We start from the raw sequence: 20,465 nt of genomic DNA, 5'->3' as shown, positions 1-20,465 counted from the left end.
AAGGAAAGGGGAAGATGGGCCAGACTCACAGCTGTGACTTTGTCCTAAAGGTAATGGGGAAGGACTGAAGGGTTTTAAGCGCACTCAGATTTGTAATATCAAAAAAAAAAAAAAATCATTCTGCGTGTGTGCATGCATTGATTGGACTGACTGCAGGCAAGACAGAAGCAGGGAGACTCTCAGCAGGCTGGTGAAATAGCCCAGCGAGAGAAGATGAAGCCTGAGGAAAGGAGGTGACAATGGGGATGGAGAGGAAGGGACATACTGGGGACAGATGTGGAAGAGAGAATCCACAGGACCTGGTGATGGGGGTGGGGGTCATGTTGGTGGTGAGGTGTGACGTTCAGGTTTCCCATGGCAGTGTCCTTTTTCTGCCCACTTAGTGGGGCTCTGGCCTCACCTGGGCCACAGAGCTGGCAGGCATCACCCCTTTTCCTGATGAGTGCCTACAGTCCTGCACCCTAAGTCAGCCCTGCCCACGGTGGCCCCAGCAGGCCCCAGGCAGCGGTGAGGTGAGGCGCAGGTCTGGGGAGCCAGTGTGCAGGGAAAGGGCGAGGGGGCTTTGGCCTTTGGGGCCTGCTGTGGGTAGGGAGAGGGGTCAGTGGTGCCTGGTCCCACCTCAGAAACGAGGCCCCACCCAGCTGGGAGCCTGAACGCCCTGGCTCTGGGCCACAGGCTGCCCCAGGGCTCCAGGAACACCCACAATCTTCCCAAATTACAGGGCCAGTTGTCCGGCCTCCGGGAAGCTGCCCCTGCAAAGGGCCCACAGACAAATTGCTCTAAAAATAGACTTGGGGAGGCCAAGGAGCTGGGCTAGCCTAGCGGGGGTGGATGGAGAACCTGCCATGAGAGGGGGTCTGCCCCACATGCTGCCTTTCTCCAGGGTGGGGCCTAAGGACTAACTGACATGACTTCCAGAGGCTTGGCTGAGAGGCCAGGGCATGTCGGGAAGCTAAGACCTCTGCAGCCACAAGCCCTGCAGCCATTTAAAGCCCAGGTGGTGGCCCTGCCCTCAGGGGTGAATGGAGTGGGGTATAACATCCCATCTCTGCCCCTGGGGAATCTCAAAGACCCTCAGAAGCAGCTAAGTGCAGCTCTTAGCCCTCTATACATATGAACTCATTTATCCCTCCCAATAATCCTATGGGGCAGGCACTATTATTATCATCCCCATTTAATAGATAAGAATATTAAGAAACTCGTTCAAAACCATTGTCCTCTGAAGAGAAAGAGGAATTAAACGTTCATTGTTTTAGTCCTAGGTTCTAGCCTAGTCCTATTAAATAGGACTTTTATATGCACAATTAAAATGGCCACTAATTCTTTTTATATATTATGTACTGGGCACTAAACTGGGTACTTTATGTATATGTTTAAAAATTCTGGCCAGAGTTCTTTTTTTAATGTATGTTTATTTATTTTGAGAGAGAGAGAGAAAGAGAGAGCAAGTAGGGGACGGTCAGAGAGAGGGAGAGAGAATCCTAAGCAGAATCTGCACAGCCTGACTTGGGGCTCGATCCCATGACCTGCGAGATCACCACCCGAGCTGGAATCAAGAGTCTGACAGTAAACAGACTGAGCCACACAGGCGCCCCCCCCACCCCAAGGCCAGAATACTTATGGCACATATGTTATCTTCATTTTATAATGGAGGCCCAGAGAGATTAAGCAACTTGCTCAAGATCACACAGCAGCTAGTGGAGGCATCAGGATGCACACCAAAGCCTGTTTGGGTTCAAACCCAGTACCCCCTGCTGGCCCTTGAGCCAGAAAAATATGGTGGTGAGGGTGTGAGGTTTAGTATCAAGGAGCTTGCTTGCTCCCAAGTCCCTACTATGCATTTTACTGTGTGTGTGACCCCAACAGCTTAGTTTTCCTGAAGCCTCATTTTTCTGATCAGACAAATGGGGATTACGATAAAAGTGAGACGAAAAAAGTGTGAGATAAAGACAAAAGTGTGAGAGATAAATGAGATAATTAACATGAAGATACTTTGTAAACCACACAGTACTATAGAAATATTTATAGTTATTCCCATTTGTAGATGAAGAAACGGAGGCTTTATAGAGGCTAAGAGATGTATCCATGATCACCTAGCCAAATGTGACAGGGCCAGGACCACCTGTATTTGAGGAAACATCCAAAGGGGCCATTTCTAGGTGGGGCACAGTCTGGGGTTGTCCAGTGTTGGTTACCAGACAGGAGAGACTCAAAGGGCCCTTTGCTTAAACAGGCAGGACGTGGGGGGGGGGGGGGGGAGGTTGGTTGGAAGGGAGCTTTAGGGCACTATACCTTCGGGAATAAAACTAGGGTGCAGGCATCTCTCCCAGGCAGCATTTCAGAGGACAGTGCAGTATGAGAGGGTGGCAAGGTTCCAGAGTCTCAGAAACTCGTCCACATTTATGGTTTAGTTCCCCCCACTGTTTCCTCTAAGTCAGTGGTTCTCAAACCCAAGTGTGCATCAGAATCACCTGGAAGGCTGGGCCCTACCCACATGGTTTCTGATCCAGCAAGTCTGGGCGGCCTGAGAATCTGCATTTCTAACAAGTTCCCAGGTGACGCTGCTGGTCCAGGAACCACCCGTTGCTCACAACTGATCTAAGCCAGCAAAACAGCCTTTTGAGAAGTGCCCGTATGGGTTTGATATGAGCGAGAACAAAAAGGCAGGAGGCCGAACTCCTCTGAGAGGTGTTTGTGGGTGACTCCCCTGTGTGCCTCTGGGAGTCTTAGCCTGAAGGCCTCCCCCGCGCCCCCAACCCCTCACAAGCTTCCTCCCCTCCTGGGCCCGTGCTGTCCTTAGGTCCTTCTACCCTGTTGTACCTTGGGTGGTGTCCTCCATCTTGATGGGCACAAGGGGGCTCTGAGGTGCCGAGTCACCGCTCAGGGAGTAGCTATGCTCAGCCTGGATGCCTGGTGTGGGGGAGTCCAGTTCCATGTCCAGTAGAGGGCTCTTCTCGTCCAGCACAGGGTCGTCAAAGAAACTGCTGAACAGGTCATTAGAGAAGTCCTCCATGTTCTCCGCGAAGTGGTCCAGGTGCTCAGGGAAATGCTAGGGAAGGAGGAGGGAAGCAGGGACAGTGAGCTTAGCCTGGGAAGGGGGCACAGGTGCTGCTGTGCTGCCCCCCACCTCAGGCCTGCTACCACCACCGCTGTCAGTGCAACCTGCCCGTTATTCTTCCTGCCATCATTAATGCCACCGCCATTGCCACCAACCTCCCCAGTACCCACATCCTCAGGACCAACTAGTATCGTTTGTATCATGACCGTCACCGCTGTCACCACTTTACTTTCACCACCACCGTCTCCACTGCCACTTCCAGCCTCACTGTCGTCATTCTCAAGAGTGAGATGTGGAGGGCGGAAAAGCATTCCTGAACAGGTGACCGGATGCTATGCTGTAGTTCTGGCTCTGAGACCTTGGCTCAATCACTCAGACTGTGATTGAGTCTGAGTCTCTTTCTCACTCTGTTTCACTGAGTCTGTTTCTCTGTCCACCCTACTTCATGGGAAGACCAAGTAAAGAATGTGTGTCTATGCCAGCACGTTTGCATCTCAAAGGCAATATTAATGACTTTTGTACTATCTTTTTGCTAGAGTGACACCTTCACACCACCTTGTGGGATTATCAAGGCTTCTACTCCCCTCATTAGCACAGCCCTGCCTGTCCTCACGCCACCAGACTCTCCCCTTTCCAAGACATTCCTTCTTTATGCCAAGAGATTAGACTCTGAAGCCATGTTGCTTGGGTTCGAATCCTGACCTTGATACTTCTAGCTGTGACTCAGTGCTGTTCAAACTGTGGGTGGTGACTCATTAATGGGTTGTGAAATCAATTTAGTAGGTCACAACCAGGATTTAAGAAAAAATAAAACAGAAAAAATAGAAAGTATCAGAGTGCACTACACACAGTGAAGTTAAATACCTGTGAGGTTTTCATCTTGTCTGTGTGTGTGTGTGTGTGTGTGTGTGTGTGTGTGTGTGTATAGGTACTTGGTAATGCAGTGAAATATATTTCTCAGAAACACAAAAGTCTGAAAAATACTTGTCTCTGAGATCTTGGGAAAGTTAATTAACCTCTCTCTGTTTCATTTCCTCCTTTGTACAGTGAGACTGATAATAGTTTGTTAGGATTGTTGTAAGAATTTTTAAAAATTTTTAAAAATTATTTCTGAGACAGAGACAGACAGAGCATGAGCGGGGGAGGGGCAGAGAGAGAGGGAGACACAGAATCCGAAGCAGGGTCCAGGCTCTGAGCTGTTAGCACAGAGCCCGATGCGGGACTCGAACTCATAAACTGTGAGATCGTGACCTGAGCTGAAGTCAGATGCTCAACCAACTGAGCCACCCAGGCGCCCTAGGATTGTTGTAAGAATTAAATTGATACATATAAAGCACTTATAATGGCCCCTGGTACATAATAATTACTCAACAAACATTGCCTCTTATTATTAATAAAGCACCCAGCGGCTAGCACATAGTAGGTGCTTATTGTTTTTCTCTCTTAAGAATTCTAAACATGTAAGGACATGCTCCTGCTGTTCATTATTTACTGACTGAATGAATTTGCTGGTGGGTTGGAAGAGATGGTGGGAGGGGGTTGCTTCAGGCCCTGGCATCCCACCTGGTGAGTGGTTAACGACTGGCTTCTGGGGGATTGGTTCAAGGTCTGGAGCTGTTGGCCCTTTCTGGCGTGGAATACTCAAAGCCTGCCCCAGTCCTGAAGGGGTGAACAGAGAAGTCCTCTGAGAATAAGGCTCAGAGCCACATGACCATCTGTGCAGTCAGATGGACTTGTTTTTGATTCTAGCCCCATGACTTGCTAAGTCATTCGCTTCTCAGTGCCTCAGTTTCCCTATCTGTAAAGGGGAAATAATAGTTCCTATTTTATAGTGTTGTCATGATGTTCAAATATTTGTTGGGTGCTTAATATTCACCTTATAGGATTATGAGGGTAAAGTAAGTACATACAACATTTATATATAGAACACATATACAGCGAATACATATAACAGAATGGTGCCTAGTATGTAGTGAGTACTCAATGGTTATTAGCCATTATAAGTGTGGAAACTGCAGTTCCTAAAAGCGTAACTCCAGGCCTGAGCTGAGCTGAGCTGAAGAATGATCAGAGAATCAAGGACAAAATAAATGTGGAAAACTATTGACTCAGGTACTCTCCCCTTTTCCCACTTTGCCAGAACTTATCATCACCTTATGGTTTTGTTACGATTTTAACTTTCCGAAGTGCTTTCATATGCACAATTTTATTTAATCCTCACAATTACCCAATGAGATAAGGAAGTTGCGTATTTGCATTTGACAGATAAGGAAACTGAGGCCCAGGGGGTCAAGTACAACAGGAAAGTGTCCACAACCCCTCATTGCCCAGTCCTTTCCCAACTGTAGCAGACATTCTTCTGTTCAAGAATTGCCTGTTTGCCAGACTGAAAACTCCCTGAGGCACGGTCTGTATCTTCTTCCCCTGCTGGATCCTAGCACCTGGCCCATGATAACCATCGGTGGAGGGACAGGTCCTTGTTCCCCAGAGGGCAATGCCATCAGTAGGTCATTTATCTATCAATGTCTGGGGTGAGACAGAATCAGGAGGTCAGAAGCATCAGCTAAACACATCTCTAAGAATAACTGTGATCCTACACTAAGGCCATTTACAGGGCATCCCCTCCCCACCCCCTCCCGCCAACCAGCCAGCCAGCCACAGGCAGGACTGTGCTAGCTATACCCTCTGCAGGGCCTGGGCCAGCCCAGCTGGGGGCGCTTTGCCCCTGCTCACTCTTTCAGGGTCTCTCAAAGGCCTGGTGTGGGGCCCAGTGGGAGGGGGTTGTGAAGAAGGGAGGACAGTGAGTCAGTGGCTAAGGTATTTCTCCAGCAGCTGCTTCTCAGGCGATAAGGGTTTGCCAAGCCCTTTCCCGGGGCCTGGGAGAGGAGAAATACTTCCTCCAGTCTGGGCTGGGGTCCCTGAAGGCCTTGGCTCCAGGCAGGATAAGCCAGGTCCTTCTCAGAGACCCCTTTTGGGGTACCCACAGGAACCTGCTCAGGGAGCTCAGCTGGCCTCCTTTTGTGAGCAGCCCCCACCCCACCTGCTGGAAACAGCAGCCAAGGCCTAACAGGATGGAGCTTCCAGAAAATGAGAGCCAAGTGGAAGGGGAGGGCGGCCAAGGGGCAGGCAGGGTGGGGGTGGAGGACACTCAGAAAACCCGGTCCTCTTTGCTCTGGGCTTCCTTATGTGATGGTCGGACCTCTGGTGGCAATGGTGGGCATATCTCATCACCTCCAGGCCAACTTCCTGCTCATGCCAGCATGCCAGAAGGGACTGGCAAAACCCTTCAGAGGGTTTTGTAGCCTTACTTCTTCTATCTGGTGCCTGGTCTGTCAAAGCAGCTCAGTTATGGTTGGTTTATATCATCAATACATTAGAAGCAGAAGGGACTCGAGAAAGCCCATGGTCTTCACCTCCCATTCACACCCCCATCTGCCAATGAAGAAAATGAGGTCCAGAGAGAGAAAGCCACCTACCCAAAGTCACAGAGTTGGCAATGTTGAGGGAGGGGTTCAAGCCCACTCTGGGGACCTCAGGCCTCCTCAGCTCCAGCATGTCCATGTTTCCCCCAACCACACCCAGCTCTACCCCTAATTCACACGCTAAAAGCTGAGGTTTCAGACTATCTGAAGGAAATTATTGCCCCGGTGAGGAAGGAGGGTTACATTTATGAACATCAGGGGGTCGTGGGTCAACGTTCAGAGGGGGGATAGGGTTCTTTGGGGGTAGGGGGTGAGCGTTCTGGGGTGCCTTGCCAGGCAACGGGGATGGGAAGCCAGAGAAGGAAATATTATGATTTGTTTCCCTCCTCGTTAAAGACTTTTTCCTACAGTCATGCCAATACAAGCTCCTTCTCGGAGGCCACGCGCAGTCAGCCCCGGCTCCTCTCTCTGCTCCTCCCTCTCGGAGGATTGGTATCGCACTCTCCTGCTCGCACCCCCGCGCATACCTCTCCTGGCAGCACCCAGTCCGGCAGCCAGGTCTCGGGCGCCTGCCCTTTAAATTTAAATAAAGAAGGACCCGGTGCCCCCAGCCGCGCGCTGCGGGCCAGAGATTAAGGCCGGCGCGCTGTGGGGCCGCCCCGAGCCGGAGTCCGGCGTGTTCATTGGTGGAGCCCGCGGAGCTCCTGGCCAATGGGAGCAGGCTGCGGGCAGCCGGCGGCGGCGGCGGCGGGGCGCAGGCGGAGGAGGGTCCTGTGCTTCGCGGAAAGCCGGGGCGTGGGAAGGGCCTGCAGCGCGAGGTCCGGCTGTGTGTCCCTTTCAGCGCTTGGGGCCGAGGCCGGGATGGCTCCTTGGAGCTTCCAGGTGGGCCCAGCAGCCCCGCTGTCCCAAGACCCTTATCGGTTGCACGGCTCCTGACCCCGCGCGGCGAGTAGGGGGAAGTGGAGAGGGAGGGTCTCCCCCGGCGTCCCTGGCTCCAAGGGAAGGCCGGGCACCAGTCCTTAAGCCCCTTCACCGCTCTTCCGGCTCACCTCCTTCCGTCCCTCTTGGAACAGTGCTATCACAGGGCGCACTGATGGGACAACGCGGTCTCGGTCCCTGGTCGCGGGGAGTGGGGAGTGGGGACGCTCCTGGGGTGGTAATAGGACCATCTGAAGCTACTCTCAGTTCCCCTCCCGTAATTCCCCCACGGGGGTCAATGCAGAGAGACGGAAAAGCTCTGGGGGTGCAGCTGTCTGCTGAGAGAGTGTGTGGGAGAAGGTTCTCCCTCGACCTGGGGCAGCCTCAGAGCACTCACTTCCCTTGGCCCCTAGCCCGGTGGTGCCTGCACCCCCTGTTCCTGACTTCTGCCTCTCCCCTGGCCCGGCTGATTCAGTCTGTGCTTGGGGAAAGGAGGGAGGAGACCGGAGTGGGTCCAGGCTGAGCTGTGGGATAAGGAGTGGGGGGGAATCCCAAGCCCGGACATTCCTTCCGAGAGAGTGAGCTCTGGAGAGAGATGGGAGGAGAGTCCTCTCACATTTCCCTCTTCCCTTCCCCCGCAGGCTGGGCCCACACGCGCCCGCCCCCGACCCATACATTCCCGGACGGTTACTTGCCTCGTGGTCACTAGAAAATCGACCCCATTTCAAGCTGAAAGGCCACCAGTCTGAGTCAGTGCCGTGCCCTGAGTGTGTGTGTGGGGGGAGGGGGGGGCGGGGACGGGGAAGGGTAGGCTCAAGAGAGAGCAGGGAGGGGAGGTGGGCCCCTGGGTATCCAGTTGTCAGGCCCTCCTTGTCCTTATGCATCACCATCCAGGCATTTGGGTGTCCCTTTCCCAGAGCCGGAATCAAAGGCTGTCCTTTGAAGGGGAAAAGGCCCTGGACTCAGACTCGGGATGCGCACCCCCCAGTTCAAGATCCAGCTGTGCTCTGAGACCTGGGCAGGGGCAGGTGGTGTCTCTCCTCCAGGCCTCAGTTTCCCCATCGGTTACAGATTGTGTTCCTATTGGGGCAGGGGTGGCAGGCAGGGACAGGGGGAAGTGAACTAGTCTTCAGAGAATGGGCTCTTTTCCTCTGCCCTGGCCTCCCTGGGGACTGGGAAGGGATGCAGCCAGTTCTCCAGTCCCTGGAGCCAGTCCCTCCCTGAGCTTTCCTGGCAGGGGGGGTTAAGGGGGGGCACATTGTTCCAACCTCCAACCTCACTCTCATCCCCCGTTCCCCACAGGCCCAGGGACGGCGGCTGCTGAGGTTTCATATTTTCCCCCTACCGAACTATTCACCACAGAGCCCAAGTCCAAATAAGCAGAAATGCTTCCCTCTGTGTGCATGTGTGTGCATACGTGTGGATGTGCTACACAGACGTGGGCTGTGGGGTTCCTTCTTACATAAGGAAACACCACTTCTCTGACACCACCCGATGTAAGATCCACACCCATGGGCACATTCCACGTACAGCCTGGGCCAGGTACTGTATTGCACATACACACGCTCATGGGCTCACCTAGGCTGACACTGGCAAGCACCAACACAGGCCTTAAGTGGACGCACTCCTCAGACGTGATCAGACAGACACACAGTGTCCTATGCAGACACACATATGCACGGCCACCCCAGGGATGGTCATAGACGTAGTCATGCACGCTCTCACTTGAACACACACAACATCTCACACCACCACAGAACTAAATGCTGACTGCGCCAACCCACATGCCTGAGTCATATGACCCCCAGCGAGGGAGCTCTGGGAGCCCCAGGCTCGCCTGGGGCTGGGACAGTGAGGGCTGGGACTGGAGGAGGGGCAGTATGGGAATGGAGCTTTTCTGTGAGTGTGCTGGAGGGAGGAAGGGAGAGAGGAAAGGGCAGGCTGGCATCCACCACAGGCTGCTTCTGTGCAGAGCAGGGCCTGAGCGGGGGCATGGTGTGTGCATTCTCTGTAGCCCCCAGCCCCGTTGGTCTGGCTCTCCAGTTCCCTTTCCTGACACTGGTAACCCTTCCCTGCCCAGGCCACAGATGCCTCAGGAAAGTGGAGAGCTGGCTTGCAGGTTCCTGGCCAGCCCCTGGCATCTTCTCACCAGGCAGCCCATGTACCGTGGCCCAACCCTGGGGCTAGTGCCAGGTGCTGTCTGGGCAGGAGGAAGCGATGGCAGTGAATGCCGCCGCCCAGGGCTGGGATTAGCTGTGACTGGCCCCAGTGAGGGCACGGCAGCCCACGGTCTGGCTGCTGGAGATGTTGGTCCATAGGCAGTGGCCAGAGGATCCCTGTGGGACAGCTCAGGACACTGACAACTTAGTGCCAGGGCTGGCACTGGGGACCTCTGGAGAATAAGGGTGTCTAATCACATCCATTTGTTCATCTCTTCTGCATTTCTCCAGTATTTACTTAGCACCTACTACGTGCCCAGCCCTGTGGATACAGAGATGAACAAAGCCTAATTCCTGCTCACAAAGGACTTTCTGACTAGTGATGTGACTACCCTATTTATGAAGGTAAGCTAAGGCTGGCACTCCGATCTGTCTCCTAAGCATTCCCCACCTCCATCAAGAGGGGTCTTCTAACACAACATGACTGTGTGACTCTCTTCCTCAGTGTCCATCAATGACTCCGTACTGCCCTTAGGATAGTTTCCAAGTGCCTTAGTATAGCTTGAAACGATCCAGCCATACTGCTTCTGTGTCTTGCTGTGTCCAATTCTCATGTGTATCTCCAAAGCCTAGCATTGGTCCCAGCACATGGTAGGTGCTCAGGCGTTTGCTGAGTGACTGACCGATGGGCTGAATGAGTGGGTGAATGAAGGAATGTGCCAGTGAGTTAATGGACTGAGGCCCTTTTTCTGTAGCTGAGCCTCCAGGAATGACTGCCCTGAATTCCGCTTCAGTGCCAGCTTGCTCCTGCTCCAGGCAGAGTTTCCATGCTCCTGGACTCCTTCCCTCGGCTCCTCCCTAGTGGGGCCTATTGTACCCATTTTCCAGGTTATTTTTTCCCAAGGCCTTTTTGTTCTTAAGCCCCAGACAGACCAGGTACCTGGGGACCACAGTCCCCTGCTTAGTGCTGGAGGAGCTGCCCCACGGTTTGGTTAGGCCCAAGAGTGTCAACAAAGCCTAGTGGCCACCTGGCCAAGCTGTTCTCCCGGCCCCTGGCCAGCTGGAAGGCCCTCCTCAGCTGGAGCCTGCCACCCGGCTCTGGCTGGAGTTCCCTTGGCCTCTTCCCTCTCTCCAGTGCACTCAGCATTCGGCCTCTGGCTTCCTCAGCTGTCCTGGCCTGTCTGAGTTGTCCTCAGGTTTTATTTTTGGAAGAAGCTGCATTCTCTCTCCTTATTTACTCCAATCCTTCAGGGAAGGTGTGGGACCCCTGGGTTCGGCTGGAGATCAGGCTGTGGCTCCAGCCTCTGGGGTTTGGACCTCTCTGGGACTCCGAGGGAGGGGACCTCCAAAGACTCCTGAGCCATCAGATGCTTCAAAGCCAATTGCCTCTGTTCTCCTTCCCCCACCCAGTGTGTGACTAATGCCTGCCCCTGCCCTTCTTGAAGAGCCCCACGATAGCCAAAAAAAATCATTACAATTTTCGAGCTGAAAAGAATTCTGGCATCATTAGGTCCGCCCCCTCTTATTTACAGAGACAGTGTAGTTCAATGATTAAGAGCAAGGGAGGCAGACAGATCTGGTTCTAACCTCGGTTTTGCTACCTACTGCGTAGCCTTGGGCAAGTTACTTAACCTCTCTGAGCCTCAGTCTCAGCTGTAAAATAGGGGTACTTCTATCTAACTACTAGGTTGCCGTAGGGATTACATGAGATGATATTTGTAAAGTGCTTGATACAATGCAGGACACAGAGAAGGGTCTCACTGCAGTGTAGCTGTTATTATTACAGAGAGAAAAACTGAGAGCCAGGGAAGGAGCAGACCCGCTCAGGATCACACAGCTTGAGTTAAGCAGCCATTTTCAGAGTCTCTCCTCTGTCTCTATCTCCCTTGCAAGGAGAAGGGAGGGGCTGGCATCAACTCCAAAGAGGAATCTCCTTGAGTCAGTTGCTTGGGCAAACCCCTAGGTCTTCCGTGTTGGCCTCCACCCGCCATGCCCAGGCCCTCCTCCAGGCTAGGGGTTTCCTCCAGTGCCTCAGGGGCCTCGTCCTTGCTCACTGAGAGTGAGGGGTCTGGGGAAGAGACCCCAGCACTCAGCCCCAAGGTGGACCTCAGGCCAGTGGGACTCTGAGAGGAGGGGGGACTGCTGGGTCCTGACATCACAGAGCAGAGAAGCTGGAGCCACAGCCTTGCGGGCCAGCTGGGGCTCTTCCAGAGCGTCCAGATGTCTCAGGAATGTGCTGAGCTGGGAACTACCTCGCTCCTTCCCTCACCACCCCCAACCCTTCATCCCCTCCTATGCTCGCTCAAGCTCTGCCTCTGCCCCACCCCCCTCTACCCTTTCTCTTTCATCTCTCCCTGAGAGGGCCTCCTGTCCATAGTCCCTCTGGTACCTTGCCATAGTCTAGCTCCCTCTCAGCCCTCTAAAGGGGTCATGGAAGGCAGGAGTCCTTCCCCTTCTGCAGACCCCATGGGCTGACCATGTGGGGTGGGGGGAGATGGGAGCCTGAGCTAACTGGGAGGGGAAAGTTCTGAGCAGATAGTGCATGCCAGATCCCGAATGTGGAACTGATTTGCAGCTCTGGGAGAGGAAGGGGTGAAGGCCTTGGGGCAGCAGAGGGCAGGGCTGGGCCTCCTCTTTGGGAGGATGATGAAAAGGGCTCTGGGCATCTTGTCCCAGTTGATGGCTGGGAGGGCCAAGGAGGTGAGATGCCAGGCTAGGCTGGCCTCAGAAGGAGGGCTCAGATCCTTCGAGACCCCTGGGCGCAACAGGGACATGCCTTGTCTGAGAGTGGAGGGTCTTGAGCTATATGAGGGGTGGGGGAACCCCATTAGGGCCCTGGGGTTGGGCCAGGAGGAAGGGTTCACAGACTGGAGCTCTCAGCTCCAAAGAGAGAAGCCTGTTCCTCTGCAAGGGTGGAGTTACCTTGGGCCTGGCCCTGAGGGCTGGGGATGATAGAGCCTGATGGGAACTGGTACTCCTAGCCCAGTGTGCAAGTCACATCGGGTCGCGGGATGGAAGTCAGAGGAGAGAAGGGACCTGGGGTCAGCTGCTGCTTCAGGCTGCCCCAGACTCAGGGAGGGCTCACAATTCTTTCTCCCTTTGGGGAGGGCCCCTTATCATCCAGACAGGCTGACAGCTCATTCCTAGTGAACCCTAGACCTCCTAGCACTGAGACAGTTCAGAGTTGCTGGGACCACCATTGTGTCCAGCTCAGAAATATCTCCCACCTGCTGAAAAAACTCCCAGCTCCTAAGAATGGTATTCAAGGTCTGTTATAAATGAGTCTCAACTTACCACTATGGACGGAGCCCCTCATCTTTCTCTTCCCTCCATCCTAGTTGGATGAGCACTCCTAGCTCCTCAAAACTGCTGTGAACTCCATTGCCATAGGCCCCTTGCTTATACCAATCCTTGTGTCTGGAATGCCTTTGCCCTTTATCTCTCCTCATTCCAACTACTGTCATCCTTAAGGCCCAATTAAAATGTCACTTCCACTAGGAAGCCTTCCTTGACTGCCTACCTGTACCAACTGTTGAACCACCATAGCACTTATAGACTGTTGGGTCACTGGTTAATATCATGTCTTGAACTCTAAGTAGGCACAGTGGGACCCATCTCTCCTTCTAAACTTTCACCTCCTTGAGGGTAGGATCCAGGATAGAGTTCATCTTTGAACCCTCTGCTGGGCGTCACACAGGGCCTGGGATATAGTGTGCCTAATAATAATAATAATAATAATAATAATAATAATAATAGCTAATATTTATGTCCTAGGCCCTGTTCTAACTCCTTCCATGTGGTATATCATTTTATTTTTCAGAAGGTAAGTTAGTACCGCCATTTAAAAGTTGAGGAAATTGAGGCACGGAGGAGTTAAGTAGCTTCTCCAGATTCATTCATTTAACAAAAGGCTGAATCAGGATTTGAAGCCAAGACTTGATTGCAGAGCTTGTGCTCTTAAGCACACATGAAAACACTGGTTGTTGAAGGAATGGCTGATTTTCTGCTGCCCCATCCCAACACCTAGTACAGGACCAGGTACAATACACAGCCCCAAACTCCATGCACCGGGTCCTCCCCTGGGGCCCTGATGTAGCTCATCCCTGGCCATCTCTCTCCTGAAGCCCAGAAAGAGCCCTGAGAAGGGGTCTGGCATCTTTTCGCTTTACCCAAAAGAGGCTTCCGGCTCCAAAGAGGTCAGACAGATAAGAAAATAAAATCCCTACAACCAGGGCTCATCACAGGGATGGAGAAGGTGGGCCATTCCTCCAAGGGCTGTCCAATGCTGGGGGCCTTCCTTTCAGGCCATGACAATGACAATCAGAATAAAACCAGCAGTAGCAACTGTAGTTTATGGAGGATTTACTACGTGCCAGGCACCGTGCGAGGCTTTATCTAATTGAATCCTTGTAAGAACCGTACGTTCTATGGTCATACTTTATGGATGAGGAAAACAAGCTGGGAGAAGTTAAGGCATCTGTCACAGGGATGACGAATGGTGAGAGCCAGGATTTGCTCCCAGGTCTGAGCAGTTAAAGGTGACCATTAATGGCCATCACACCCCACCTCAGATATGGCTCAGCTCCCCAGTGTTTGTTGAGGTATCGCTATCTGATTTGTGCACTTGCTGTCTAGACAAGTTGGGTCTGGGAGTAGTCACGGGGTCTCAGGACATCCCTGTTCAGAATCTTCCCAGAGTGGAGTGGTTTCACAGTCTACAGCACCCCTCTCCCTCAAACTCATGCAGCTTTGAGAGTTCCAGATATTCAGGGCCGGGTCTATTTCTTCTATGAGGTAGTGAGTACACACGTATCCATTTTATTATATTTTATAATTTTTATGCGTGCGTGATATATTCTTTTATGATAGAAGAGGCTATTATGGTAAAGTGAAAGGTAGGTGTGGAATTTAGGTTAAAGTTCACTACCTGAATAAAAAATAAAATCCACTTTTAAAAAAAGTACCATTCAAGCTAGATGTGTGGAAGTGTCCTTTCTTCCACTGTCTGTTTATCTACCTGTCTATCCATTCATCACCCCTCCCTCTCTCCCGTCCTTCCTTCCTTCCTTCCTTCCTTCCTTCCTTCCTTCCTTCCTTCCTTCCATCCATCCATCCATCCAATAAATAAGCATTTCCTCAGCACTCGGTCACTATAGCTATAACTAGCCAACAGACAAAAATGATCGTCTGTCATTCTCTGCTCTCAAAGAATTCTCAGTCTAGTTCAGCAGTGAGGAAGCCAAGGCCCAGAGAGGGGAAGTGATTTGCCCAAGGTCACATGGGGAGTTAGGGAAACAGGGTGAGGAGAGGTGAGGACAGTCGGGGCAGAGGGACACACACATGGGCAAAGGCTCGGGCCTGCCTGCCTTGGAAGCAGGCCCCCCTCAATCACTGCTGTAAAACTGCCTCCTGGCTCTCCGTGAGGGCCCGAAGAGCCTGCCTTATTCCTTTGCTGCTTTCATTTTTGTTTTTCTTTTGGAAGGGGAAAGGGGGGACAGCTGCTGCCGTCCAGCTGTTATGTTGGACCACACAGCCCAGCCCAGATGTGTCAGCCTCTCTGGGATGGGTGAAATGGCTCCTGGGCCAAGAGCCAAGGGGCAAGGAAGCTACAGCAGGGCTCTGTCCTGGGAGAGTTGGGAGAGGAGGCGCACTGAACCCGGCAGCAGGGAAGGCTACTATTGCCCCGGCTGTCAAGCTGGCCTTGGTGATGATATGCTATGTCCAGGTCATGGGGATCAGGACCTCTGACACTCCAAGGAAATCAATCCCTTTGACATATTGTCTCCAACAGTCAGAGCTCTGGGCCATTTCTTACCCCTCCCAGCTTTTCCGGAACCAGACCCCCCCCCCCCCCCCATGCTTACCTTCTCCCTTATCCCGGTCAAGGGTCCCTGCCACTTATTCTGACTTCTAGTCTGCTCGAGGGGGTTACATAGTGTTCCAGCCAGAGCAATGCTCATGGTCTTGACTTAACTCCACCCAAATCTTCCTCCTCCATCCTGCCCCCTGGAGCGCAGAGACTTCCAGAAGAACAGCTTGTTCTTCAGCATCTGGAGCTGGTTTCTTGAGGGAGGTTCAGGGGCAAGCCAGGTCCCAGAGAGGGATGCTCCGGGAGGGACTCTGTACCAGGACTTGCAGGAGGCGCATGGTATGGGGAGGGGGAGACACAAGATGGGTGTGTCCTTCATCTCTTCTCTCCTGGCACAGCAGCCAGGCCAGGCCAGACATAAATAGACCCTCTTGGGGAGCCCCGGGAGTTACAGAGAGCAAAGGTCCAAGTTCCCAGGTGGGCCGGGGAGCAGCATCCCAGAGTGAGTATGAGGACAGGGCATGGGATGGGATGTGGGGCCTCTCCTCTCACAGGCCAGGCACCCTGCTTCTCTGCCCCTAATGCTCTAGGCATCCATGGTGCTCTGAGGATGGCGGTGGGTGCAAATGAAGGCGGGGCCCCTCTGATATCTGAGAGCCCAAACTTTTCTCACCCTAGCAAAGTGCAAACCAGAATGAGAGGAAGAGAGAGGGAGAGACGGAGAATGAGAGGGAGAGGAGGTGGTTCTCTTCCCAATTTGACCCACTCCATGGGACCCCTGCCTTGAGGACAGAGGTGAGAGGTCCCCTCCTTTCCAATCTCAGAGACAGTGCCTTCCAGAAACTCCTTTGCCAATGGGGATGGAACCAATATGGAGGGAGTGTGCCAGGTCACCTCCTCTGAGAAGCCTTCTGTGACCTCCACCCCAGCTGGATACTCCTCAGTCTCCCGCCCTGCTCAGCTCCATTACGGCTCCCTGTGGTGCTGCCACTGTGATTCCCTCTCTCTCTCTCATTTGGCTGTCAGTGGCTGGAGGTCACCATGCACAGTGACCAGCATAGGGCTCCTTCGGTGCCCATTTGTTCAAGAACTGGATGTATGCATTGAAGAAGGACCAAGCAAAGTCCCAGCTGGTCCAGGGAAGCCTGAGGGACCTCATAGTAGATTGGGGTACAGGCAGAATTTTTGTGGGATCCAGTATCCCCGTCACCCTCAGGGCTGGTCCGGCCAGGACCCTGAGAACCCTGGGTTCCCTTCTGGAATTATCAATACATTTCTTGAACACTCAGGCCTGTCTTTTTTAAAAAAAAAATTCTCCCGGGGCGCCTGGGTGGCTCAGTCGGCTAAGCATCTGACTCTTAATTTTGGCTCAAGTCATGATCTTATGGTTCATGAGATCGAGCCTCGAGTCGGGTTCTGTGCTGACAGGGCAGAGCCTGCTTGGGGTTCTCTCTCTCTCTGTCTCTCTCCTCTCTTTGCTCCTCCCCTGGCTCGTGCATTCTCTCTCAATCTCTCTCAAAGTAAATACACTTCAAAAAACAAAAAAGCATTCTCTCCTTCCCTTATAGGGACTGCCCTGGTCTGAAGTAATTTGCTCTACAAATTTCAAGTAAATCCTTGAAATGGAGCAAAGTCCACTACAATGCAAGACTTGTCTCTGTTCCGCATGTGGAGCCCATCTCAAATAAAGGTGGGCGAAGCTCTTATCTCTGGGCGGTGGATAAAGAAGTGACTGTCTGGTGTTCCTCTGCAGCTTTCTCGGGTTGGTCTGCTGCATGTAGTAAGGTTTTACAATCTTTACTTTTGTGCTTTTTGCAATAGTATGGACCCACTGAAAATGATTGCTGTTTCATTGATCCTGAAGTCATATAACTCCACATTTCACACAATTTAAAGTTTGGACTTGGCTCGTTGCCTTATGATGGAATTTTCTACATTAAGCCCCTATTTTGTCACGGCACCAGGTTAGGTTTATGGAAATGAACAGAACTGACAGGGTCTCTGTTCTCATGGAACTTGCAAGCTTGCTTTCTTAATGGAGGAAATGGACAACAAGCCAATAAGATGTCTGCACACTGGAATGAGGGCTGTGAAGAAATCAAAGGACTGAAGTAGAAAATAGGACCACCTGAGGTGGTCAGGAGGCTGCTCTAAAGAGGTGACATTTGTATTGAGGAAGATGAGATGGAGAGAACTGGAGGGAAAGCATTCTAGATGTCAGGAACAGCATATGCAAAGGCCCTGCAGCAGGACTAGAAGAGACTTAGTTTTAAGCTGAGTGTGGATCTAGGAGTCCCAGAGCAACCTGAACAAGAGAAAACTGGGAAAGATGGAAGCCCCAGAGCCAGTGTTCAAGGGCGAGGCCTAGGCCACAAGTTCAGATTTGCTGCGGGCCAAATCATTATAGACTATCCTAGTCTGGGGGCTGCGGGGGTCCATGCCATAGGATGGGGATGGCTCAAGGCAATGACAACTCATTGGAAATTGTGGAAATGCCTTCTGAATTTCAGAGACAGTATATGGGCTGCAGGATCCTGATGGCTGGGAGTAGGTGAGCTTAAGCACCCTTTTTCCTCCTCCTTAAAATATGTGAGGTCCCTTTTCCTTTATTTAGCCATGGTTGACTGAGGCCTCCTTTGTGCCAAGCACTGTACTGGGCACTGGGGATATTGCAGTGAACAAAACAGATAAACCCCTGCCCTCAAGGAGCTTGTATCTCAGTGGGGGACACAAACACAAAAGACCCTTACCCCAAACAAACTCAGTGTTTTGGGAGAGGACTAGGTGGGGAGATCTCCCTTCCTGAGTTGGAGCCCTAAGATTTTGGCTCCTCCATTAGTCCTTTTTCTAGGGGATTCGACTCTGAGACCAGAGTGCCTTGGCCCTTAGGTCCTCTTTCCTGTTGGTGAGAATTTAAAGAGAAACACACACACACACACACACACACACACACACACACACACACACACACAAACACACCCCTCCCCTTTTAGGGGCTGTTAAAGGCCCACACACAGACATAGGAACACCCAAATGCACATACTTCTCTAATCTCCCTAATCCCCCAAGGCTGGGGTGGTGGTTGTAGTGGTTCTCTGTTTCTCTATTTAGCTCAGGAGAAGCCAGGCTATGGGCCTGGCTTAGCCCCCACACCCCCCTTCCCCTGGGCTGGTGCCTGGGTCCCAGTCATTCCCACACCTGGCCTGGGAGGTAAATGAATGTACTGAGCAAACATCCTTGCAGCTTCCTGCTGCTCCCCTCTGAGACAACAGCACTCCTCCTTCTCTTCCTCCTCCCCACACCCTCCCAGTTGGGGCATCTCTGGGATCCAGAGCCATTTCCCTCTAGAGAAACCAGAGTCATCCCTTTTCCTTAGCCAGAAGAAGAAGGCAAGATGCACACAGCCCTAGTGTCTCTATCTGGAGACACAACTTGTTCTCTCTCTAGCCCTTTATCTCAGCTTTCTGAGCACCAGACCCTCCCTCATACCTGCCCAGGGGGTGAAGGATAATAGGATGCAGGGGATGAGGGCTCTCCAGTGGCCACATCAGGAACTGTGAGAGAGGTAGAGGGAGGAAAAGCCCCCCTCCCCCACATCTGGTAGGAAGGGCAGCCCCTTTGGAGGGGTGTCTCTGAGAATCACATGGATAAGCTGGGAACAGCATAAAGGGAAAAATAAAGTACCCCTGACCACCTTCAAGCACACTGGACTTGAACTGCATATTCATTCTGTCTCTGTCCAAGCAAATGTGTATTTCTGACAGAGTTGTGTTCAGGGTGAGCATAACTTTTTATTCTTTTTGCACGGAGCAACAGAGCACACACATTTCCCACATGACTCTATGGCTTTTATCTGATTTTTAAGAAGGATAATGAATACCCTATTCTCCATCTTCCAGACTGAGAAGCACACAGACTCCATCCCTTCCCATCCGTACCTTGGAAACATTTTCCTATCCTCATGCAGAAGGAAGAAGGCGTTGGGGGGTAGGGTTGGTACATGGTCCCAACTGTAAGGGATCTTAGACATCTAAGTGGAGGTACCAGAGAAGGAAAATGACTTGCTCAAGGTCACACAGCAACTCCTGGATGAGTGGGTCTTACCACAACCCCATCTAGTTTCTGGAATAAGTTAACTATAGAAACTTACCTGCCAGGCACATTCCTACATTAATTGTTAATTAATTTTCTCACTAAATCTCTATAATAACACTATGGGGAAGGATCTGTATCTCCATTTTTAAGATGAGGGAGGCCCAGAGGAAGAAAAGTCACTTGCCTGAACCGCCCACCTGGCTGGTGGCAGGACAGCTATAGAACCAAATCTCCTGATTCCCAGCCCAGGAGTTCTTGGTCTCTCCTCTTAGAAATCCTTTCCTTTCTCCCTGCCTGGCCTGGCCTTGCCTAGGTTCAAGGTCAGGAGTTTCCCCAGCAGGGCTTTCCCTCCCCAGTTCCAGGGCTGGATACCACTGTCTGATCCTGCCTCCTTTCCTGCGCTGGACCAAGGCCCAGATGAGCAGCTGGGGACACAAGGCTGAATGGAGCAGCAGGAAGAGGCTGTAGGCGGCAGAGTTCATTCAGAAGAAAGCCCTACTCAGAGCTGCTGAGGGCACCTCATGGTGGTAGTGGTGGTGGGGGCTCTACCACTCCCCCCTGGCTGCAAGGGTACAAACTCCAACAAACCCCTCTCCCCCTGACCAGTATCTGTTACCAACTTCAGGAAGGGTGTATGGAACCCTAAGTCCCTGCCATTTTACTCCTAGGATCTGTGCCAGACCATCCTTAGCAAGACTTGATCCAACCTCTCCCCATTTTATAGATGAAGAAGCAGAGGTGCAGGAAGGAAAGCTGGTGGCATGGCCCAGGCTCACGGGGGGAGGCAGAAGCAGAGGCAGGACTAGAACCCAGGTCTTCCCACTACAAGTCCTCTCCCCTCCTCCACTTGGCCTGTGTGCAGAAGTGTGCTCCCTTTGACTGGGACCGGGGGCCGTCCTCAGAGAACAGGGTGACCCAGATCTCCTTAATGGAGGGCTGGGAGACCTCACACCCCACGCCTCCCTGACTCAGGTTCCTGTCCCTTGGCTTGTTTCCCCACCGTC

General features: G+C 52.4%; 1 protein-coding gene and 1 long non-coding RNA gene across 2 annotated transcripts in view; one reads left to right on the top strand and one right to left on the bottom strand.

Annotated features, from left to right (window-relative positions):
- Positions 1-20,465, bottom strand: part of CREB3L1 (cAMP responsive element binding protein 3 like 1) — a 35,316-nt gene that overhangs the window by 13,047 nt on the left and 1,804 nt on the right. The window contains 1 exon segment of the mRNA XM_003993204.5: positions 2,821-3,049. Within this exon segment, the coding sequence (XP_003993253.2) occupies positions 2,821-3,049 (229 nt within the window).
- LOC123378927 lies at positions 7,208-19,071 on the top strand. The gene is made up of 3 exons (XR_002145886.3): positions 7,208-7,362; positions 9,849-9,962; positions 16,935-19,071. It is a non-coding gene; the product is annotated as an uncharacterized LOC123378927 (long non-coding RNA).

The sequence above is a fragment of the Felis catus genome, chromosome D1 (genome assembly GCF_018350175.1).
Source record: "Felis catus isolate Fca126 chromosome D1, F.catus_Fca126_mat1.0, whole genome shotgun sequence".
NCBI lineage: Eukaryota > Metazoa > Chordata > Mammalia > Carnivora > Felidae > Felis > Felis catus.
This window is presented reverse-complemented; position numbering and strand designations above follow the sequence as displayed.